We start from the raw sequence: 25,944 nt of genomic DNA, 5'->3' as shown, positions 1-25,944 counted from the left end.
AGAGTTGTACCTTGAATGAACTCGAAACTCGGATGGTATTTTGTTTAAGAATAAAACTTGCATTTAAAAAAAAAAAAAACTTGAACACTTGAACACACAATTCTTGTGGGAAAAAAACAACTCGAACCTTGATAAATCTGCCCCTAAATCTTGCAACCTCCACCTGAACTGTAATAGTAATTAATTAGTTAATATTGACTGACAAGAGAGATAAAAGATCCCACAAACTCAATCATTTTTTTACCAGTTAGTATACAGGAAACTAGATTTCACTGGCACATAGACAAACCAGTAACATGTGATAACCAACTGAATTCCAATTACCTTCAACTGAAAGGATTTTGCTGAAACTTTTCTTGCAGAAAGATGATTAATGATGATGTAATCCCTCACCAGAAAGGGATTAGAACAAATAATTACATTGCAAAAGATTCTTGCCTTCTCGCCCATGTAGAGAATTACCCTGCAGCACCTTCTCAATAAAGCAACGAGTATTCTACATTTTAATCTACAACAATTTACTCCTTAATACTGTTCTTATCTCTAATCATATAGGAAAAAGCAGCACACTTCATTATAACCTATTAAGAGAATATTTAAAGGGAAGGAAAAGTTATTTCCAGGTTTGTTATGCCAGTTTAAAAAAATGAAAAATAACATGTTTTTAGGAGACAAAGTAATATTCATCCAGCTTCAAAGTGGAATAAATGTTATATTATAACATAACAAATGTTATATTATAACAAACAATATTCACTGCACAAAATTTAAAATAAGATTTACAAAATACATTCAACTTTACACAATTGTAGATGTGTCTAGTTCTTAAAACACAGGGCCTTTCATTAACTGCTTGGAAGAATATGACCTCATGCAGATGGAGGGGGAAAAAAGCAGAAAAAAAAGTAGTTTTTGAGTGTTACTTACATTAATTAGGTGATGTTTTAGCTTTCCTTTTACTCAATTTTTGACAGCTTGTGCTACATTTACGGGCACACTTCAAATAAGTAAATGTGGTATTGAAGCAATAGCTATTATTTATCTAAAAGTTTATATTTTATACTGGATATTTAGATTTTATTCTGAAAGTGACCATACACCAAAACATTAATGCCAACACCTATAAGGCATTCACTCTAATGTAATTTAAATACACACAAATAGAGATTATTGTTAGTGCCAGGTGGAAAACAAGCAAAATTGAAAGATAAGAAAATGTTGTTTTATAATGTTGCTAGGTCATACATTGTCCCTTTTATTTGTTGAAACAAAAACAAATAGCATTAACTGTAAAAATAAGGTCTGTAAGAAAAATCTAAAATGTACTTGATATAACATGACATGTAACCCTGGAATTGCAAGGTTCTCTTCAGTCAAGGTATGTGCATACACATAATTTTCCCGTAACATCCTAGAAGTATCTAACATAGTTAACAATTCCACTACCACCCTTCTCCCCAGGCCTGGTGCCTTGAGGTTATCCTAGATTCTGCCCTGTCCTTCACTCCTCATATCCAGTCACTTATTAAATGATGTCACTTTCACCTAAGGAACATTTATCACTCAAGATGCTGCCAAATTTCGTATTCACTCTATCATCATATCACGTCTAGACTACTGTAACGCTCTTTTAATTGGTCTTCCCCGCCAGAGACTATCACCTCTCCAGTCCATAATGTACACTGCCACCAAGCTTCTACACCTCAGCAACCGCTCCTCGTCTGCCATGCCACTCAGCCAATCCCTGCACTGCCTTCCACTACCTTTCAGAATAAAAGTCAAACTAACTACTAACTATTATCATATAAAAACTGGGCAATGTTAAAAAGAAAAAGAAGTGGATAGAAGACAGAGCGTAATAGCAAAAATATGGAGAGAACAAAAAAGTTAAAATTAATATTTTTTATGAAAAGGACCAGGAAAGGAACCATCTGTGAAGTCACTAGTAATGTAAAAAAAACACAAAAAACAAGGACTGTTTTCCATGAGGGCAAAATGAAATCCCAACTTTACTGGTCAATGTCAGTGGACATATCATAAGTGACAAAAGATCAAGCAAAGACTTCTCCAGGAAAGAGCAATAATTAAAATAATTTTGATGAGGTCAGCTACCAGGAGGAACCTTTAGCACTGAAAGCTCAAGTCAGGTTGGCCTGGCGATCACTGCCAAATATGAAAGTCAAAGGAATTGATGACACTGCAATAGACACATTACAAGCAACTGATGAATCAAAGTGCTATCCAAATTTTGTAACAAGACCAGGCAACAGATTAGAAGAGGAAATTTTAAATTAAAATTTCAAACTATAATGGGCAAACAACTGCAACAGTTCTCATATATAACAAAAAAATAAGTAAAATTATGCTAAAGATTCTAAAGACTAGAACCACTGAAATTGAATTGCCAGTCATACAAGGAAAACATATTATTGCTGGTACTAGATTAATAATTAAAGTAGCCATGGTGTACAAGGAAGAGTGCCACATCTGCTTCGTGGACTACAGTGATGATGTAAAATTATATAATGTCTGCATTTAGATATTGATTTGGAAATGTAGAAAAACCCATTCATGCAAAACATGTGTGTGTGTGTGTGGGGGGGGGGAGACCTCACCCCCCCTCCCACATATAACCCACACACAATCTTTTCTGTTACATTGCATTTATGGGTTATAAATTTACACTAGACTGTATTGTAATGAATAAAAGTGTATGCATGCTATGTTCACAGGTATACAGTACATATTGCTGTACATATCAATCTGATTATTCTTTCAATGCTAATTTTAGATGAAATTAGTCAATCCCACTCTTACATTATTAGTTATTTAATAGCAGCGCCTGCATTTTAGCAAAAATTAATTGCTCAATCTGAAAAGGTACTGATGATCTCCCACTGCTTGGTAAAAAGTGAAGAGGAGTGTAATCAGAAGTCTGACAATGCTTAAATAGTTCCTGGGGTTATAAAGTATTTAAAGACTAGTGTCCATGCCTGTATTTACTTCTAACACATTAGCGACTGTTCGTTTAATAACTAAAAGCATTTAGTTTAGAACCAGGCATTTGTTCATTATTCATTAAAAGGGTTGTATTGACTTTTTTTTTATTGTTTTGTTTTTTAAAACAGTTTGCCAATTAAAAAGAGGAGCTGTGATTTTTTTGGGGGTAGCTACTGCAAAACATATTAAAATTTGAATAAATAGGTATAGGATCAGTCATCCGGAAACCGGTTCCCAGAAAGCTCCAAATTACAGGAGGGCCATCTCCCATAGACTACATTATAAGCTAATAACTCAAATTAATACAAATTCTTTTCTTTTCTCTGTAATAATAAAGCAACACGTTGAACTTGATCCCAACAAAGATATAATTAATGCTGAATGGAGGCAAAACAATTCAATTGTTTTTTTTTAATGTTTCATTTATTTTCAGGTACTCTTAAGGTATGGCGATCCAAATTACAGAAAGATCCCTTATCTGGAAAACACCAGGTCCAAGCATTCTGAATAACAGGTCCCATACCTGTACAGGAGAGTATTAGTTAAGCAGAGGTGTGGGAATCTCTTATCTGTAAATCCAATAACCAGAAAGCTATGAATTACGGTAAAGCCACCTCCCATTGAGTCCATTTTAACTAATTCTAGTTATTTTTAATGATTGTCTTCTTCTCTTTAATTATAATACAATATCCTAGATAATCCATATTAGTATTTTTTGTAATGTTTACATTTTTATAGAAGCCATAGAAGATATAGAACGTTTTTTTCCAATAATTTGGATGACCATTCCTTTATCTAGAAAACGCCAGGTTCCGAGCATCCCGATAATAAATCCTACACCTCCATAATAAATCCTATCAGTTTTTGAAACCCATTTTTTTCCACAGGACTGGAACAGAACAGTTTAAAACTGTGCTACAGGTAAGGCACTAGAGTTTGAAATAGAATAACTTTAAATTGAATGCATATAAAAGAGCCCTCATTTTAAATGTTTACAAGAGCTCCACAACAAATAACTTCTCAAGAAAAAAAATCAATCCCTATGAGGTTCCACAAACAGGCTTTAGAAAAAAAAGTCAGTCTATCTGATTAGTCAATCCTGTTTTACATTTGTACTTCGACCATCTTACATTAGTGCCATTATTTTTAAAAATTCCAAGATTTTAACAGCACCAACTTCAAACGTACGACAGCAGAGAATACTGCAGAACAGTTACAATAACACTATCATAAATATAGAAGAAACTTAATTAAATTCACCCATCTGTGTAAATATGAATAAACTTTATATTGGCAGGATTACAAAATCCCTTTCCCTTAACGATTGGTGAATTATTTATGAGATAAGTTTATTTGGGTTTGTGCTCCCTCCTGATTTCAATATACTTCTCCCAAATATTTTTACAGAAAGTCATCAGTAATAATTGGTTTAAGGTTAGAATGTGTTTTTGAGACCATGCGTTATAGGAGCTTCAAGAACAAGAAATAAAGTTTCAATAGTGATATTTCAATTGATGTACTTAAGAATGAACAAGTCCTAACGGATGCAGTCAATATGTGGTCAAAGGCCCCTTTGCCACAATAAATCTTTTATTCCATTAATGGAACTGCTCATACATTTAATGTTGCTGGGGACAGGCAAGTAAACCAGTTTCCCCAGAGTACTCGTTCAATAACAGCATATCAAAGCACTCAGGTACAGCTTGCAAAACATAATCAAGCTCATGCTAAAGCTTCTGATCACCCACAATATGCACTTATTTTACTGCACTCGTATGATCCTAAAAGTCAGCTTTAATACAATTAGGTGGATTTTCTGTGTATGAATATGTTTTATCAAAGCACTATAAAGGAAGCGGTAACAGTGCTTTGCCTCAGAAATTTGGACTGGGCCATTAAAAAAAAATGTAACCTACCTAAAAACCCCTCTTCATCCACAATAATCGTATAGTCCTCCGGTGTTTCTGTGAGACTGAAAAACTTGCACCTGCAAATTAAAGAGACACTTCTGTAAATCATCATCATTTATCACAGATAAACGTTAGACAACTTTTTTCATGTAGGAGGGCAAATCTCCAAAGAAGTAGCATGTTTAGACGCTAAAATTATTATGTTATATAATTAAGAAAATTAAGCCAGAGACCATAAATATCCCTTGAAGAGTCACACAGGCATCCAGTCTAGTTAGAGGAAAGAACATTCTAAGAATACTGTAACGCAATACATCTTTCAGTATACTACATTTAAAAGTAGTTCAAATTTACAAATTGATATACTGTTGCGCAAGTCATGTGTGAATACTTTTAAATGCTCACATATAGCCTGCCAGGTTGGTTGCAATTTCTAGCAAGTAAACTAGCATAGCCAGTGGTTAAGTTTATATTAACTGACATAAAATGACATAACCTTGGGTGAGACATCCTCATTTACTTGACTGGTGTGGACATACTACTAAATATTTCTGAGTTTATTTACTATTTTACAAAATCCTGGTGCACATTTCTTAAAGGGGACCCGTCACCCAAAAAAATTATTCAAAATCCTATTTTATCACATTAGTCAAGCAAAATTAACTTTAATTGCACTATATCAATTATTTGAATCTTGTTTCCTTCAGTAAATTATAGCAAGGAGGCAGGAGCCATTTTGTGGACACTGTTATTAAGGCAAGCCTTGTATCATCTCAGAATCTTGTTTGTGCACCAGAATGGGGGACCCGATGTCCATCCCCATGCCCTGGTTACACAATTAAATGGTAAAGAGAACGGGGGAATGTGTGGAGAGCAGTGACATCTAGGAAGTGCTGAATGGAAAGTGAAAGTAATTGTCTGCCAAGCCTCTATGCCCAGGACATAGAGGAGTGAAAGACAATATTTGATTGACAGCTGAGATTTTTAAATGCGCTTACAACAGCATTGAATGCTTTAATAAAAAATAGAAATTGGATTTCATGTTTAATTTAAAAAGGACTTTTATTATACAGATTTGTGTGTCTGGGTGACAGGTGGATATTCCAATTTGAAGGGGCACAATTAAAACAAACAGAAGAAACAAAATTAGATCAGGATAAAATGAGGTTGACTCTTTTTTTATAACTCTTTATTTAAGTTGTTTTATGCGTTTTACACAAATAATAAGTAAGACAAAATAGGAAACATAAGAAAACAGAAAAAAAACAAAGGAAAAAAGAAAAAATTACACAGTTAAGAAACTTAAGTATGCAAGGTTGTGGATATGATTGACTAAATACAATGCAATGTCACAGCGTTATAAGGTTTCACAAGGTGCAGCCCCACTCTACAGCATAGTTTGGAGTGTGGTATCTGGTTAAACCAGTCAAAGAGTGTTATCGATTTTGGAGGCGGAGGCCTAGACATACGCCTTCTTAAAGGAGAAGTAAACCACCCTACAGCTGAAAGCCCCATTCGCCACCCTCCACTGGCTCCCCTCCCTGCTTCATCCCCGCATAGTGTTCTACTAGTATAAGTGTCCATCTAGCAACACTAACCTATATATGCAAAATAGAGTAACGGAGCTCAGGGAACGCCATATTTGGTAGCTTCGGTACCTTCGTGAAGTGAGTGGCAAACTTAAGTTTCTGGCACATGCGCAGTTGGAGCTGGAAAGCTCCTAAAATTACCATAAAGAAAGAAGAGGATCCAGAAGATACAGAGGCTACTGAACATGGTGCCCCTGCGCTCTGCTGTGCTTCTCTGAATTTATACTATAGGTCGGTGTTGCTGGACAGGACACTTGCGGGGATGAAGGAGGGAGGGCGGCCAGTGGAGGGCGGCAAATGGGGCTTTTAGCTGTAGGGGGATTTACTTATCCTTGAATCCTGTGTTTTCAGTAGGTAGTGCAAGAAGTTGTTTATTTAAATGCTAATGGCCATATGGCTCAGTGTCCAAAATTGCTTTTATTATCTGAATGATTCTAAAGCACCCTATAAGAAACTGTCTGGTACCGTCTTCTAAATTAGTCATCACTGAAGTGCTCCCACCACACAAGTCTGAACATTGGCACATGGGGATGACAAGGGTCTTAATCTTTTGACATAACTTGTTGGCACTATATATATATGATGAGGATGATGATATTAGAGAATGGATCTAGATGGCTGGGGAGACTGATGATCAAAGTAACATGTACATGTATTAAGGTAGAATTCTTTTTCTTTTTTAATACTATTGACACACCTCACAGACTTAAGGGTGAAGACACACATAACTATTAGTAGCAACTACTTATCATAGCTACAACATAGATAATAGTGATAAGTGGCTTTGCTAAGTTACATGTTTTAGCAGAGCCAATTCTCATTCTTGTTTATGAAAAAGGTATTTTCTAGCAAAATCTAAAAAAACTCAGTAAGGCTGCTTGTTACTACTCATCTTTCTATTCAGGCCCTGTCCTATTCATATTTCAGTCTCTTATTCAAATGAGTGCATGGCTGCTAGGGTAATTAGGGAATTAAAATAGAAATAACTCAAAAAACAAATAATAAATAAATAAAAAATGAAGGCCAACTGCAAATTGTCTCAGAAAATCACACAACATCATTATACTAAAAGGTAGTTTAAGGGTGAACAAACCCTTTAAGAGCATTATCGGGTAGTTTAACAGACAGTCAACCCAAATATGAAAATTTTTAATTTGTAAATAAATAGACAAAAGCAATTTCCAAGTAACATATAATGATATTGAGAGGATATCAGACTGCCCCTTGCTATTCTGGTTTTGAATGAATGAAACACTGAAACAGTATATGAATAGTCAGTGCCCCCTCTAGCCATCACTCCCAACTAAAAGCACTTGTGGGATCTGTAACATGAGAAGGAGAAATACACAAAGCACTATGGGAATTAAATTTGCTTTCAATATGCAAAATGTTACATTCACCATAAATGGTTATTACATGCATTTTAAACTCAATATCACCATCTTCATTTCCAGATTTTCAGGATTGTACATTGGATTTCAACTGAACAAAAATGTCTATCAAGTACTAGGTTGAGTGTAGGCTGGCTTTCCCAACATTTACAAATGTTGTCATCGATGCAGCTAGAATTTCACTAATACTTATAGGTTACAGTTAGCCATATTATGAAGGACATAGAACTCTTTTCTGAGATGTTTGTCAATGTTCTGGTAATAGTAGTACACCACATATTTCAAATTAATGTCATACACAGCAACAGCCAGCCCTTTTTCTTTACTATATCAAGCAACCAGGATGGCATTCACAACAAAGTCATGCAATTCCACTAATAGTTTATGCTTTACTAAACAGAAATATTTCCCTTAGAAATGAAGGATAAAAAGAATGCATGCAATTTCTTTACTGGGTCTAATACAATGACAAATTGAAAAATAGAAAATCAAAGTAAGCATTATGTAAAACACAGAACTAGCCTTGGGTTACTGTAATGTGTTTTATACTGCAAGAACAGATATATTAATCCTGAAAAAAAAAAATCTGAATATATCATAAATATGGGAAGCAGAATATATTACTCAACATTTTACAGGCCTTGTTTATAAGGGGCAAAAGTACAGGTCTGCCTTTCCTTGGTGCTCCTTTTATTCTCCTAAATGATGCAAAAAAGGGGAGTGCCAGGGGATACCTCATGTCCTACCCAAATGTCACTCAAATACAGGTGCTCTATTCTTTTTTTAAAAAAAGCTTTATTTAAGTAGAGAAATCAAACATAGTTGACATGCAGATTGTCATAACAATTTCATAAGTTACAGTTGGTATATCTCAACGTTAACAGTGGTCATCGACATTGCCTTTCCTTTATTGTACGTTTGTTTGTTTTGTAATTTTGCTTCAATAACTTGCTAATAAAGAAACTTCTATAAACCAAACCTAAAAGTGCATTGCTTTCTTATGGTTTTACCAGCTGTGCATATGAGGGGGGGGGATAGGAGGTGCTCTATTCTTGACCTTGTCATTAGAATGTGCAATGCTCATGCAGAAAGGTGCATTGTGGGAAAAAACCATGGCACTTGCTTCTGTTATTTGCAATAAATATAATAAATATGTGAGTGTTAAGATAAAGAGGTGTAAAATCAAATCACAAATGAACTTTGAGCCCAAAGAAAATCCCCATGATTTACTGTCTAATGAAACAGTTCATGACTTTAGACAGGCTTAGTTTTCCTCTGTAATAATTAGATGGTCTGTAGTAAAGCTCACGTTGCCTGCTGATTTGAATTGATACTGCATGGGAAGCTTAATGGACCAATGCATGGGACTTAATGAGGAATATTTGGTCAACGATTGTTGGGTAAGGACCACAACTGATGTAATATTCTCATGACAGCTCTGCATTGTGAGATGGGTCAAATAATCAGAGCAATCTGGCCTACCACCCTTCCATGACTAGCTTTACCTAGCCAGCATAAATCTAAATGCAAAAATAACTATATTAGGTTATTAATGTTTATATGCCTTTGGTTAATGTTAGGGTTGGTGTTCCAAGTTAGAAAATGATCTCTGATCTGGAAAACTCCAGGTCCAAGTCACTTGGAATGAAATATAGAATCCATTCTTTTGTTGACCAGTCTTTCAACAGAATTTCAGTTACAATTTTATGCACACACCTGCCTTTCAATTTTGCCTCATTCTCTTTGCAAGTTTTAAACCATTGGTATTTGTCTTTATTTATACAAATCCAATTTTGTACAGTACTTCTCTATGTACCTACCGCGCAGAAGAAAAATAATAGTGCTTATATTGAATGATAATTCTAAGGTCCTTTGAATTTAGCAAGCAGAGAAAGCCATCTTTACATCACAATGCAGACATGTAGCACTGGAGATGCTGACATATAGCATGATATATCCAGAGCTGTGTGTGTTTACACTTTCAGCATCCCTCCCTCCCTTGCCTGCTAGCAGTGATTTATTGCTGGAAAACATATGTCTTGCCTTTTTTTTTTTGGCAGCCCCACAGAATGTAGATCACATGTATTATTGGATCAGCAAAACCTTGCTCAAGCGATAAAGCTGTAAAGCTCAAAACACAGTCTGATTACTCTCTTCCACCTCCCCTACCCAATACCAATAAATTTAACAATGACACCGGAAATAATAATTGTAAAGCTTGAAGCCGCACTATGCATTAAGCACCTAATCTAAATCTTTGGTATTTAAATGATTTTAACAATAACCTATTCAAGCCAACTGAATTTGAGAACGCACACAGATTTGTAGAAAATGAAAACACACACATAAATATATATATATATATATATATATATATATATATATATATATATATATATATACTATAAGTTAGATATCATTAAATTCTTTAATGGCAAACTGATGTTGCTGATCTTGAAAATTACAGTGCAGCAAAATGTGATATTTTATACTTTCAAAATTCTATGTAAACAAAAACTGAGCTGCAAAAATATACATGTAGCTTCCTAGTTGTATGTGCCATTGGATCGCCCTAAAGAGACAAAAATGCCATTTTAAGTAGTAAGGGTTGCTCTTTGGTTAATACACACAAACCAAGGGCATTCATACTTGCTAGTAGGGATGCACCGAATCCAGGATTCGGTTTGGGATGAATTTATGGGTGGAGAGGGAAATCACGTGACTTTTTCTCACAAAACAAGGAAGTAAAAAATGTTTCCCCTTCTCACCCCTAATTTGCATATGCAAATTAGGATTTGGTTCGGTATTCGACCGAATCCTTCGTGAAGGATTCGGGGGTTCGGCAGAATCCAAAATAGTGGATTCGGTGCATCCCTACTTGCTCGGTTACATTAGTCAATGAAAGTACAGAGCTCTGTCTTTTATGCTTAGAGCCTACATTATTTTCTGCCAGGTAATCTCTGAGGGAGCACACAGACCATCACAAAATGTTGTAATGTAAAAAGGCAATATTTACTATACGTATTTAATTCTTTAATAGGTCACTTATTATGATATAAATTATCTGTTGGGTAATTATTCATTTTGAATGTATAGTACTCCATTAATGAGGGAACAATTAATGCCACCTTTTACTGGTAGTCACACAAGTGTATCATATTTAAACAACCATTTACTTTCATTAAAAATACCCCCTTGAAAGTCAATCAACCAACTTATTGGTTAGAATGTGGACTTGAGTTTTCTTATTATACACATTCTTGTGTCATACACACAATAGAAACTGGCCTTTGGCATAATTCTCTGACAAGTTGCAAACAGAAAAAATAGGCAAACGGTCACTTGCTAGACAGCTTCACACAGAAGCAAAGCATAGAATTTGCTTGACGTTCAGAAACTGACCACTGCAACTATGCTGCAGACTTGTAGAACACACAATGCATGTGATGTAACTGAAGTCATAACGCCTGCTGTAGGGGTAGGTCACTGTCAGCTTATACAGATAACATTCTGGGGTATTTTAATTTTCTATATAAATGCTAGTCATTTGAATTACATTACCTTACCCCAAAATATGCTTAACAGAAAGAAAATATAGACTGTGCATATTAGCAAGTATACATTAAAGTGTGATCAAACATTGTGCTTGACCCTGAAGAACTATGCTTCATAAACTGTATAAAATCAGCATACATAATTGCGTGCCTCTTTACCGAATTCTATGATGAATGCCTTTGCAAAGAACATAGCAGCTGCCATTCATATACATAGAAAGGGAATATTCTTTGATGCAGTACCACATAAGGTTTGCTTACGGGCAAGTATGAGAAAACAAATATAACTGATAAGAGTAACTCAGATATGGTTCACCGGTTATTAGGAGAAGAGAACTCTGGGGATAAGAGACTAGGGAGTCAGGTCACGTTGCATTAATAGAAATGCCTGTTTCAGCATAGTTTGGTTAATAAGCACCTCAATGATATTCACTTGACTGATCTTTGCTCGTTCAGGGGCTGACCCCTGAGGACCTTAAGGTCTTTGCTTCCACAGTCTTGCAGACTCATCACTAGCCTGTGATGATAATGGAGAATGTATTAATGGTACTGCTTCATGGCTACATTTCTTTTGTGTTAGCGGCACAACACTATTCTCTTGGTCATGCAACCTGACCCACTAAGCCATCTTCTGAGGTTCTTCATGAATACTAAGCTACAGGCTGTTGAAAGAAACCAGCATTTTTCATCAGACTTTATGACTATTTAATTACCTAGAGCTACCATGAGATGAAAAGATATCACAGGGTTATTCAGACCATTTAGCTATCAGCATATTACAATTGCTAGAAAAGGGGCAATTTTATGAGGCAGTTTACATAAAATTGTAAAAAAAATTTTTTTTCCATTATTCTGAACTCAGACATATCATCACTTTCCTCTCTTGTAATATACTGAAGCACCATTTTTGCCTTATGACATTAAGGAAAGATTTCACACACACACAATGTTTAAGTCATCCTCCGATATTCACTCCTTTAGTGAGATTAAGGCACCCCGAACAAATGCAAAAGGTATTGGGTGAAGGGTTAACTGGTTACATGCTAGGCTGAGCTAAGTGGAGCTTAGGCATATACAGTAAATGTGAAGTATAAAACAGCAGCATCCCACCTTCAATATTTTTCACAGCTAGGCAGGGCCGGATTTCCATAGCTGGCACCCCTAGGCCTGCTGTCGTTCATTGCCCCGTCCCCTTCCCTTTATTCGCCCACATTTTTGGACCAATGGGGACTGGAGCATGGGAACCTTAAAAAAGATCATATCTCCTGCACATCCCCAGTATTTCTGAACCAATTTGGGTGTGGTTGGGCAGAATGCTGCCCACTAAAATCTTGCCGCCCTATGCATGGGCCTTGGTGGCCTTTCCACAAATTTAGGCCTGCAGCTATGTGGACACGGATTCCCCTAATTTGTATGTTGGAGTAGGCGTCTATAATACACAAAAGCCATGAATATCCTGTAAATTATATCCTTATAAACGGTGAGTTCTGATGTCATCAGTTATAAACGGTGAGTAGTGATGTCATTTTTGTCACGACTCACTGAAACTTGTGTATTATAACAAATAAAGTACCCCCAGTTGTAAAATATGAGGATATTATAAGTTACCTCGGAGTTCCATGACCTGTATAAAAACACTCGGCCTTCGGCCTCGTGTTTTTATATGGTCATGGAACTCCTCGGTAAGTTATAATATCCTTATATTTTACAAAAGGGGGTACTTTATTCACTATATATTCTTGTATCTGATGCAGGCAAAAGATACCCTATAATCACAGCAACCAGTTCAGTTCATGGATTGTGGGATTTGCAATCATCAAAAGCACAAATATTGAGTATCTTCTATATATACACACCACCAATGAGCCCCTTTCTTAAAATGTCCATAAGATAGCTGCTTAGTCACTAGAAAACTACCCTTCAAAGCTAAACTTCCTCACCGCTGATAGGCTGGGCAAACACATCAAAACATGTGTGTTTTTTCCTTTTCTTTAGCATTCAATATACACTTCAAAGCTGAACTTCATAAGGAAAACAAATGTATTGAACGATACAATACACTAGAGACCATCTACATAGGTTAAAGGAGGCTGTGGAAAACATTACATAACATATACAGACACTTTTCTACATAGCCTGTCACTATGCAAATAAACATGGAGTATAAATGACACAAAAGTAAAGATGTCTTTTTTTATTGGTCACAGAAAAGGGATTCAGGAAATTAAATTCAAACATGGTTGTTATTTATGCAGTTTGAGTATGAAAAACACATACACAGTGCCACATTGTGTTTCAGTAATTTGTAGATCAAATAAATCAGGTATTTTTTTTTCCGTAACAATTAAATAATTGCATTCATATGGGGTAGTAAAATCCAGCCCACACAAAGCTGTGGTTAACTGAGCTGCCCAATAATGCATTTCCTCAGGATATTCATACCCAAGCAAACTATTTAAATTACTGATCTGTGAAAGTCTGGTACCAGGTTATGGCAGAGAAGGCTTTTGCCCTGGGCCATCAGCTGAAGTCCTTTAGAAGTGAAAGGGAAGCAGGGAGGAATGCAGATTGGTAAAGAGTGAAGTTCTGGCAGTCAAAGGATATATCCATCAAAGCACACAAAATTATTATAATGGTCAAACAAAGAGACAAGCCTGACATGTTTTAAACTTAAGGGTCGGGGCACACGGGCAGATTTGAGGAGATTAGTGCCAGACGACAAATCTCCTCTTCTTTGCAGCGACTAATCTCCCCGATCTGCCTCCCCCCCGCTGGTGGCAGGCACTGGGAGCGCTTTGTTTTCTGAATTTTCCTGTAATTGCCTCACGAGGAAACTTCGGCGACTAATCTCCCCGAATCTGCCCGTGTGCCGAGACCCTAAAAACATGGCACATCTCAAGCCTAAGGGTAAATGCCACCTTTAAAGGCATGACATGTACCTCAGACTAGCTTTTTTGTTAACAATTCACCCATTCCTTCACCCTCTGCTAAATTGAGTTGCTATAGTGAACCAAGGTCCTATATGCAATTATTGCATTTAACGCTTCAATTTTCTTCTTGTGTTTTATTTCAATCTATATTATTCTATAGATTGAAAATCCCTGGTTTATGGAAAGTTTTGGGACTGAGACTCCAGCCTTCCTACATTTGCAGGGTGCCCTGCTGTCCAACTCCAGCCTTGGCTTTCTGTTGGGACTTGCAAGAGTTGTAGTTCAGTAACAGTTCACTGACTGAGAGTCAGTAGTGATGGGCGAATTTGTCCCGAAAAATTCTTGAAACGCATTGAAGTCAATGGGTGTCAAGATTATCTTGATGCGCATCAACTAGCGTCTGGCAAATTTATTCGTCCATCACTAAGAGTCAGCTGTGCCCCAAACAGATGCCATGAAACCATGGATGATCTTAGTTGGCCACATGTACTAAGGGCCAAAAATGTGTCTGTCAACTAATAACCACTGATTTATGAAGCTCCAAGTACTAAATCAGCTTGTAAGCCTTCTGTTGCTGTAAGATGATAGGAAGGTCATTGATCAACCAATTTATCACAGAGGGTTGAGTCAACCGTAATGATTAGTGAGGCAAGATATCTGCACCTTTGCAGTGCATGTATCTTTTTGCTTTCAACTCTTCAGCATACTTTAGCAACAAGTCAAAGCTATAAATAGATGCTGATGGGCTTTGTTCTTTTTTGGAAGGCACAGGTATTTCAAAATGGGTACAAAGCTGGTAATTGTGAAGATACAAGAATAGCATACCCTTTGAGACTTGAAAAATGTAAGTTCTTAAACTATGTTTGTATAAATGTAATCACTTAAAGGAGAAGGAAAGGCAAGTATACTGTACCAGCCCCGGGTGTACTAGTCCACTTCTGTCTTCTTCTTTCTTCAAATTTCCCGGGGCAAACACATGCGCAGTTGAACTAAATAGGCGTCTTTTTAGTAAAGTTCGGCTTTTCACTCTACTGCGCGTGCGCTGGTGCACGAAGACAGAGGAAGATGGAAGAGGCCCGCTCCCTGGTGCTAACCTTGGGCCGGCGCAGTTTTTTGCTGATAGGAGCACCGGCCCGGGGTTTTTGGGTAAGTCAATACAATCACTTGGTGCATAACATTTGGCACCCCCAAGTGCACCAAGTCTTTCCTTCTCCTTTAAAGGGACAGTATATTTCAACATGACCTCAATGAACAGGGCTTTTGCTGAACATACTTTCTGCTTGTTGTTTTAATTAATAAATATCTGTTGTTTCTTCTTAATTCTGGCACTATAGAAGAGAATGCACTTCAGCACATCGTGCCACCTCCTAGTTCTAAAAAGAGGTGAATTATCTGATAAAACTAGTTATCAGTTCACAAAAAAAGCCCTCTGATAATGAGCTGATCAACGGTTTTGTTTAGGGAAGGAAGGGGCTAGCTTGTTAAAGATAAGGATTTCTTTAAATTAAAGGAATAGTTATAAAGCATTTTCAACACATGTTCTATTCACTGAACTTTTTTAGTAAAGGTGTTTTAGGTATATACTGTCCCTTTAAATGTCTAAAGTGATCGCCATAATAGCATCATTATGACCATTATACATGCTTAGCAACATTTAATCTACAAACACTAGGAAAACCTTTAGCACCCACAGCAACAGAGATGGGTAAAAATTAATGGGGTACTAGTAATAGCCCCCACTGTATGTAAATAGGCATTATTGTTTCCTGGTGTTACTGGCACCTTTATATCACCCTCCCCACTGTGTCATAACAAAACAGATGACTGCATTCATCCCTAAGCACTTGAAAACAAAGAAATGCAAAATTTATACAGACAAACACTTTGATTTTGTTTGACAACTCATGGGCAGACAGTATATTTGTACTCTCAGTAGAACCAACAGCAATGTAATATATAGTTATTTGAGGGGAAAAAACTGTACAAAACCTGCCAAGAAAATCCTTTTTATTTTATTTTTTTTTTTTTTCTAGAAGAAATCACACTGTTCAAAACATTAACAGAACTGGAAAAATATATTAACCCCATATACAAACGCATCTGCAGATTGCAATATTTTGTGATTTGGGACACCAAAACATGACAAACAAAACAATAAAATTTGCTTTGCTTTTATATCTCCTCATTCAAAATATGTTAAACAGTGGAACAATCTGCAGCTCTTTATAGACACACTGTTGCCTCTTTGTACTGCCCCTTTTTTACAGTGCCACACTTGGGTAAATTCTCAAGACAAATGTGTATTTAATTTAGGTGGCATTGTAGTGAGGTAGAAGGAATAAAGGAGTAATCAGTCAAAATGTAATACTGCCTACATCGCTAAGTCTGGGTAGCAAAGGTTTTAGTGAGGTGGAAAAAGGGAGGCAGGACATGAAGTGGTATGGATATAAAAAAAATACTTTCGTAGAGCAAAAGACCACACACATCAGTGATTTGTAGGTGAAAGAGAGCTTGCATCTGTGGACTGTTTGTGATTGGCTGTGCTAAGTGTTCAAGAGAAGTTTAATTGCATTTGGGGTAGACCTGTCAACTTAAACAGATAATTTATATCATAATAAGTCACCTAGTTAAAATTATATTCATATCAGTTAAAGGAAAACTATACCCCAAAATGAACACTTAAGCAACAGATAGTTTAAAGCATATTAAGTGGCATATTAAAGAATCTTACCAAACTGGTCTATTTATTTAAGTAAATCTTGTCCTTTTAAATCTTTTGCCTTGAGCCACCATTTTGTGATGGTCTGTGTGCTGCCTCAGAGATCACCTGACCAGAAATACTGCAACTCTAACTGTAACAGGAAGAAGTGTGGAAGCAAAATACAGAACTCTGTCTGTTAATCGGCTCATGTTACCTAACATGTATGGTTTGTTTGGTATGTTTGCGTGCACGGTGAACCTTATGATCCCTGGGGACGGCCCTTACTTTTTAAAAGGGCAATTTTTTTTATTTCTGATTACCCAATGGCACATACTACTAGAAAAGTATATTATTATGAAAATGGTTTATTTACATGAAGCAGGGTTTTACATATGATCTGTTTTATGCAAAATCATTTTATAGAGAACTACATTGTTTGGGGGTATAGTTTTCCTTTAATATATCTTTTAGCTTGAGCCACCATTTTCACATGTTCCATGTGCTCCCCCGTGGATCAACTGACAGGATATAGTTGCAGGTTCTAACTAAAGAAGTGAGGGCATAAAAGATGCAGCTCTGTCCCTTCATTGGCTGATGTAACCTAGCACGAATGTTTTCAGTTTGTGTATGAGTTTAGCGCCTCTTATGAGCCAGAGGGTTTTCTTAAAATGACAGATTTTCAATATTGGATAAGCCAATGGCACATAATACTAGAAAAGCATATTTTCCATTTATATAACATTATGAGCTGGTTTATGGTATATATTTTCATAGAGACCTGCAATATTCAGGCATATAACTTCCAAATAACACTGACTGCAAGTATTACTGTTTACCAGCCAGGAAGTAACCCTGGGATGGCTGCATAGATAAAATGCATCTTGCGAATTTTTTCAGTAACTGAAATAGCCATTCATGGATATAGGAGGTATGTTTGATAGATACAATGCATGATAAATGCAACAAAATTATATGTCAAGTAATTCTTCCCTCTGAAAGAAAAAAAAATTGTATGCTAAGATCAAGTTAATAAAGCTACTGCCTCTGATATTTAATGCTAAAGTACTATTTGCAAAGTAGTAGAAAGCAGCACAATCCCAAATAAAGTGCTCACACAACAAGTAGAATCAATTAAACGTCTTTACCAGAACTTTTATCAAAACAGGAGTTCGTTTCAAATGCACAACAGTAGGGTGCCCAATTAAAACCACAGGTTTCCCCGGCAACCAATCACTATGCAAATCTTCTCCTTTCTCATGCAAATATACAACACTTATCTTTTAAAAACTACGCATCTTTTAGATATATATATATATATATATATATATATGCAGATACAAATTCCATTTATGGCACCAAGTCAGTGATATTACTTTCTGTGCAATGCTTATGTAGTTTTGCAGTTACTGAGATAATAATGAGCTTTAGAAATGCGTTTCAAACCAATGAAACAGGGTGATGTATCTTTCTGTGCCATGGCATATTCTACAAATCGTTTGTATGTGGAAGGAAACATTGGCTTTTAAGAAGCATTTTTCGCTTGACCTTTCTATGAACCGCCGTCTTAAAAATGTAAACAAGTGCATGCTAGAGCCATATTTCATGGTTTGGAGTAAGACAAGCTTAATTCTAGAGTGATATTTTAGCCCATAAGCTGCCATGATATTTACATTTATACTCCAGCCAGTTAAGCATTGTTCTCTCTTCGCTCTAAACTCCATATTTCTGTAGATATTTTAATTAATGGGGATGGGCTGGTCATCCTTTCTAGCCACTGACAACTAAAAAGCATTATACAGCTTCTGTTCCAAACCATTTCAGATTGGTCTTTATTTGTTAAAGGAACAGTAACATCAAAAATGAAATTGTTTTAAAGTCATAAAAATATAATGCAGTGTTGCTCTGCACTAGTGGGTGGGCTGAGGACCGAGGAGGGAGGGTTGAGGAATAAGCCACGAGGGGGTAGATTGCAACAGCAAATGTGGGCAGTACGGAGGTGTGAATGCAGTCTCTTCGGATAAGTGAGTATAATAAGAGGCGAGTCTTCATACTTCTTCTTTTGGAGATCACATGCAGGAGCGTGTATTCTCCTGATGATGTCCTAAAATGCTTTCCGTATAAATGTATTTATCAAAAGTATATACATTATGATCTTTACTTTCATTCTTTTCTTCAAATTCAGCACTTGTATCAACTGCCAAACTGCCAAGTAGCAAAAAACAAAGAGAGAGACAGGGCAGTGTTGTGAAGGACCAGAGGAGTATGTCCCAGCCGCAACAATTGTTTCCATCTACCCAAGCCTGAGCCAATTTAAACCATGACATATACCAGCTGTTAGTGACTTAAAGGAACAGTAACACCAAAAAATGTAAGTGTTTTAAAGTAATGAAAATATCATGTAGTGTTGCCCTGCACTGGTAAAACTAATCTGTTTGCTTCAGAAACACTACTATAGTTCATATAAACAAGCTGCTGTGGAGCAATGGCGGAAATTGAAAAACGGCTATATGGCACAGGTTAACTAATGGATAACAGATAACACCATTAGACAGACAGAGCTTATCTGCTATCTGCTGTGTAACTTGAGCTTTTACTCCTTTGAATGGCTGCCCCCATTGCTACACAGCAGCTTATTTATATAAACAATAGTAGTGTTTCTTAAGCAAACACAGCAGCTTTACCAGTGCAGGGCAACACTGCATTATATTTTCATTACTTTAAAACACTTATTTTTTGACGTTACTGTTCCTTTAAAGAGATACTGACACCAGAAATGTAACCTTTTTTTTACATCTACCATAAAATTGACTTTGCATGCTTCTTATTATTTTGCCATAAAGTATTTGCTCAAAGTTTTTACCTTCATCTGACTCCCCATGCTCGTCTATGAGGGGGCTGCCATATTTATGCAGCAGTTAGAGTCCGTTAGAATTAGAAACTTTAACTGACAGGTAGTCATGGTTGGCAAAACAGTCAGGTTTAGGAACTTCAACTAACAATTACTTACAAAAACAAACCTCTCAGCATTACCTATAGGTAACTTTTCGTGTACATTCATATTTTAAAAAGTAGTTTTTTTAGTGTCGATTACACTTTAGTAAAGATGACTGTACATGCACTGGGAATGACTAGCCAGATAAACAGTGAATGCCAACTGTGAAAAGAAATGTCCCAAGTTATAACTAGCTGCCATAACAACACGTTAGCTGATCTCCATAAGGAGCAAAGTTAAAGCATATAGATTCTGCATGCTAAATTTATGAGTGCATCTGACTAGTGTATAGCAGCCACTGCATATGCAATACATATGGCATAATTGTGTGAGCATCATTACATAAGAAGGAAGTTATATTTTTTGTTTTATAGATGTTACTGGTATAAGTAATCCTTATAAAACACTAGTATGCTGTACGAAGGCCTTAGTATGCAAATGAATCCAGCCTATTACATTTTCTTTATGATCGGAACCAATACAGATAAAATATATATGTGTGTAGTATACTTTTTGGCTTGTTTTTCCTGGTGGCAAATTTGTGGGAGTCATTAGACTAGGAAACATATACTCAGTGGTAAGGAACTGTACGCTTTGCCTAAAATGATATGATGTCAGTGTTACGACTACGCACATCTGTTCAATTTTGCTGCAACTCCAGAGAAATCAATAAAACCTAAAAATAGCTGCTATAGCATTGGCGAGCACAACGATCACAGTCCCTCAGTCAGTCAGTCCCAATCCCTCATGTAAATGACAGCAATAAAATCTAATTCTTGCACTCTTCAGCGGTGACTAAATTGCTGCTGCAAACTGAGCCTCAGCTCCTGATTATATTTCAGTCCTATAAATATTCATTCACTCACCCACGGTTTAACCTGCAGATCCACTGACTTCCTTGCACTTTTAGATACACTCAAGCAAACATGTAAAAGCAAATAAAGGCATAACAAATGCAGACTGCTTGAATATGAATTTGGTATTTCTTCTCTCAAGGTAGGAGAGAGCAATGCTGCCATTCAATGTTGTGCCACGGTTGTGCAGCGAAAGGGGGAAAAGGACTGCAGCGCCTATTTTATTTCCTTCTATTTTGATTGCATGCGCACTCTGCACGATCAAAATTGGAAGGCGGTTCAGTTCATGGGCCAATTGGGCAGAGAGGGTAACTGGTTAGTTAATGTATGCCTGTTTTCGAGAGGCTGCGTTTCTATTAAAGGGATCCTGTCATCAGAAAACATGTTTTTTTCAAAACGCATCAGTTAATAGTGCTACTCCAGCAGACTACTGCACTGAAATCCATTTCTCAAAAGAGCAAACAGATTTTTTTATATTCAATTTAGAAATATGACATGGGGCTAGACATTTTGTCAATTTCCCAGCTGCCCCTGGTCATGTGACTTGTGCCTGCACTTTAGGAGAGAAATGCTTTCTGGCAGGCTGCTGTTTTTCCTACTCAATGTAACTGAATGTGTCTCAGTGGGACATGGGTTTTTACTATTGAGTGTTGTTCTTAGATCTACCAGGCAGCTGTTATCTTGTGTTAGGGAGCTGCTATCTGGTTACCTTCCCATTGTTCTTTTATTTGGCTGCTGGGGGGGGGGGAAAGGGAGGGGGGTGACATCACTCCAACTTGCAGTACAGCAGTAAAGAGTGATTGAAGTTTATCAGAGCACAAGTCACATGACTTGGGGCAGCTGGGAAATTGACGATATGTCTAGCCCCATGTCAGATTTCAAAATTGAATATAAAAAAATCTGTTTGCTCTTTTGAGAAATGGATTTCAGTGCAGAATTCTACTGGAGCAGCACTATTAACTGATTCATTTTGAAAAAAAATTTTTTTCCCATGACAGTATCCCTTTAAGATGTCACTGAGAAGCTTTTATGTACTACAAAAGGCAATTAAACTGTTCTTGAAAGAATGTTTGGGGCACTAGTCAATTTTCAGAAAGATATGGGTTGGGCCACAAACTATACATGGGCCAATAATCTGCTGACTCGGTCGAGAAGGACTAAAGGCAGCCATACACTATAAGATCAGCTCGTTTGGCAAGGTAGACAAACGAGCAGATCTTGACCCGATATGCCCACTAACGGCTGGGCGATATCGGATGAATCTGAATGTTCAGCCCTGGGGCCAAACGATCGGATTACGATACTACGAATGGGCTCCGACGGGTCGCAGGACGGCATCAACTAGCCGATGCGGTGCTGGATCCTACAAAAAAAATCGAATTTGACTGATCAATATCTGGCCGATTTTTGGCCTGATATCGATCGGTTGGACCCGTCGGGAGTCCCCACACATGGGCAGATAAGCTGCCGAATCGGTCTAAAGGACCAATATCGGCAGCTTTAATCTGCCAGTGTATGGCCACCTTAAAGAGATACTGACACCTGAAATTAAACTTTTTTTTACATCTATTATAATATTGGCTTTGCAAGCTACTTCTAACTTTGCCATAAAGTATTTGCGTGATGCTTTTACACTACCTGTCTGATCCCCTATGTTCCTGTATGAGGGGGCTGCCATATTTGTGCAGCAGGAGTCCAGTAGCATTAGAAACTGTAACTAACAGGCTGAGATGGGACAGTCAGGTTGGCAAAGTCAGAGTGTCAGAGAGTCAGGCTTAGGAACTTCAACTAACAATTATATACAAAAACAAACCTCTCAGCAAAAAATGATCAACATGACCCATAGGTAACATTTAATGTACATTCATATGCTAAAATTAATTTTTTAGTGTCAGTATCACTTTAAGTCAACAGCTTTTACTGGCCTGTGCATTGTCACCTTAAAGAGGTTGTTTACCTTTATACTGTTAGTATGATGTAGAGAATGATAATCTGAGACAATTTGCAATTGTTTTTTTTTTTTTTTTACATTTTTATTATTTGTGGTTTTTGAGTTATTTAGCTTTTTATTCCGCAGCTCTCCAGTATGCAGGTTCAGCAATTTGATTGTTAGGGTCCAATTACCCTAGCAACCATGAACTCATTTGGATAAGAGACTGTGACGTGAATAGGAGAGGCCTGAATAGAAAGATGAGTAAAACAAAGTACCAATGACAATAAACCTGTAGCTTTACAGCACATTTGAATTTAGATGGAGTCAGTGACTACGGTATTTTGAAAGCTGGAAAAAGTCCGACGAAAAAGGCAAATAGTTAAAAAACTATAAAAAATAAATAAATAATGAAGACCAATTGAAAAGTTGCTTATAATTGGCCATTCTATAAAATACTAAAAGTTAACTTAAAGGTGAACCACCCCTTTAAAGGGGACCTGTCACCCTAAGAAATAATTCCATATCTTATTTTTTGATGTTAGTCAAGCAAAATAAACTTTACTTACACTATATAAATTATTTAAATCTTTTTTCTTTTAGTCTTGAAATTCACAATCACGGAAGACAGGCTGCAGCCATTGAGTGAAAAGTGTCATTAAGACAAGCTTTGCAGCATGCCAAAATCTTATTTATGCACTAGAATGGGGCACCTGATGCCCATACGTATGCTACACAACTAGATATAGAGAAGCGAGGGGGAATGTGGGAAGTCCAGTGACAAGAAGTGAGTGAAGAATGGAAACTTAAAGTAATTGCCTGGCCCGCCTGTATGCCTAAGGCATAGAGGAGGAGCCAACAATATATGATTGACAGCTGAGACTTTTAAATGAGTTTATAACAGTTATGGGTGTGCGAATAAAAAAAAGAATTTGGGGTTCATGTTTAACATGAAAATTACTTTTATTATACAGATTTTTATGTCTGGGTGACAGGTCCCCTTTAAGGGCATACACATACATAGCATAACAGCTTGCACATACAGAGAGGAACATACATTTTTTTTTAATCTGACAGTGGGACCCGCTGATCAATGCCTGCTCCCAAACAGCAAGAATGAAGTAAAAGGTATAGTGTATGCATGCGAGGGGCCAGCGGGTTTGACAAGTGGAGGAGTTCGCAACTGGTGTGGGGCTCCTGAGGTGGCAGCCCCGATGGTACCCTGAATACATCATTCCAACTCTGATTAGGGGCTTACATGCATTATGGGAAAAATCTAATTGTTCTTTAAGATACAGTAGTGTGGGCCCACAGGCAGCAGGATTTGATTCTGCACTTAGATCCTCTTTCAATCAGCCTTTGTATTAAGAAAACAAATATTATGCATGCCTAATTACAAATCAGCTCATTACAAATGTCATTAAACTTATCAGTTACACGTTAGTGCAGCTATATAGCTCACACCTTCACTGGAGACCAGATTTTCAAAAGGCTGATTTAGCTTTAGCACATGCACAGAATATTGTATTGCAGGAAGGATGTTTGCAAAGCAGATGTGTTATATTCATAAAGCCACCAGCATAGTTAGAGGGATGGATATTAAAGTAAGCCATGCATCATTCATTATGTGTATCCTGTTCTACTTTACAAAGCTCAGTGAGCTGCTAAACTGCAACATCGTCCATCAAATGAAAAAATAATAAATTAACAATGACCATATGTATCATTTGACCACAAAAAAAGGATATCTGTCCATCAGGTTCCCCCTTCCATGTAATCTTCTAGCATCACTGACCCACATTATAAACGGTATGAAAAAAAACTTGCAGACTTCCTCTGTAAACACACACACAAACACAGATACAAACAGTCACATATATAAACTTTACACACACACAAATAACTATTCAATTTTTCCAAGAATACACCCAGACCACCCTTAAAGGCCATCATCTGCCATGACAACATCTCCTTTTTGGGCAGTCCACAGAAAAACTAAACCTAACTTAGTTTTTTTGCCGTTGTTTAATTACTTTACCAGTATAGTTGCACCAAAAGCTTTTCCACCACTAATGTCAAACTATTGAGACACATCATCTGCCTACTAGAATTTCTGACCAGAATATACAACCATTGATCTGACTGTCCAACCAAACTAGCTGGCTAATGATTTCAAATAGTGTATGGTGTTACTAACTAACTTCAAACTAGATAGAGCCACAGAATAATAATCGGATACCTGCACTTTAATTATATATTGTTAACTATAGATGTTTTCAATGCATATTGTGCCCCCATAACAAACAACATTTTGGAGATTCCTTATTTAACCAGCGGTGCTAAAAATTATACTTGCTATTTCATTGACCTAAAATCTCTAAAAGGGAGGAACAGAGCAACTACAACATTCCTGAGGAAGGACCAATTCTGGATGGGACGTGGAAGGAAAGCTGAGCATAAAGGTCTAGCTGCATATGGGCAAATAATTTTTTAAGGGAGGAAAAGACTGTCACCAATAATAATAATAAACAAGATTAGCTCTTTTTATAATCCTGTACTGCCTTAGCTGGGAGCACCCCATCATCAATCCTCCCAAACCTTTTTTGGAAACAATTTTGGAAAAGTACCAACCCTTATGTATCCATGAAATAAGACTGTCTTCTCAAAAATGGTAAATTAATAGTCTTGCTACGGCTTACTGAATTTCTGCATAAAGACACAAGCCTTGTATTGGGGTATACAATACAGCAAGTTACACAGCACTTTACAATATTTTATAGCAAACAGGGGTCCTCTGAATAAGCTGCCATCTTGGTTGCTATGGCTAAAGTAAAAATAAAAATACAAGAAACAGCACATTAATTTGAGATATATAGGTATTTTGTTTACTTGTCTATGAAACACACCTTAGATTGGCTCAGCAAAAATGCAGATTTGCAGAGAAAGAATGTTCTAGACAACAAGTCACGCACTAGACCTTTATGGTATTTTGCTAAATATAATTGAAGCTAAAAATGCAGTACACACACACACACACACACACACACACACACACACACATATAGGGTATGCAGAGAAGCCCACAGCAGGTCC

General features: G+C 36.9%; 1 protein-coding gene across 1 annotated transcript in view; it reads right to left on the bottom strand.

Moving 5' to 3' along the window:
• Positions 1–25,944, bottom strand: part of castor2.L (cytosolic arginine sensor for mTORC1 subunit 2 L homeolog) — a 132,273-nt gene that overhangs the window by 56,087 nt on the left and 50,242 nt on the right. Inside the window, 1 exon segment of the mRNA NM_001093274.1 lies at positions 4,917–4,987. Coding sequence (NP_001086743.1) covers positions 4,917–4,987 — 71 coding nt within the window.

Source organism: Xenopus laevis, chromosome 2L, assembly GCF_017654675.1.
Source record: "Xenopus laevis strain J_2021 chromosome 2L, Xenopus_laevis_v10.1, whole genome shotgun sequence".
Classification (NCBI taxonomy): domain Eukaryota; kingdom Metazoa; phylum Chordata; class Amphibia; order Anura; family Pipidae; genus Xenopus; species Xenopus laevis.
The sequence above is the reverse complement of the archived record's forward strand: the minus strand, read 5'-3'. Positions and strand labels throughout refer to the sequence as shown.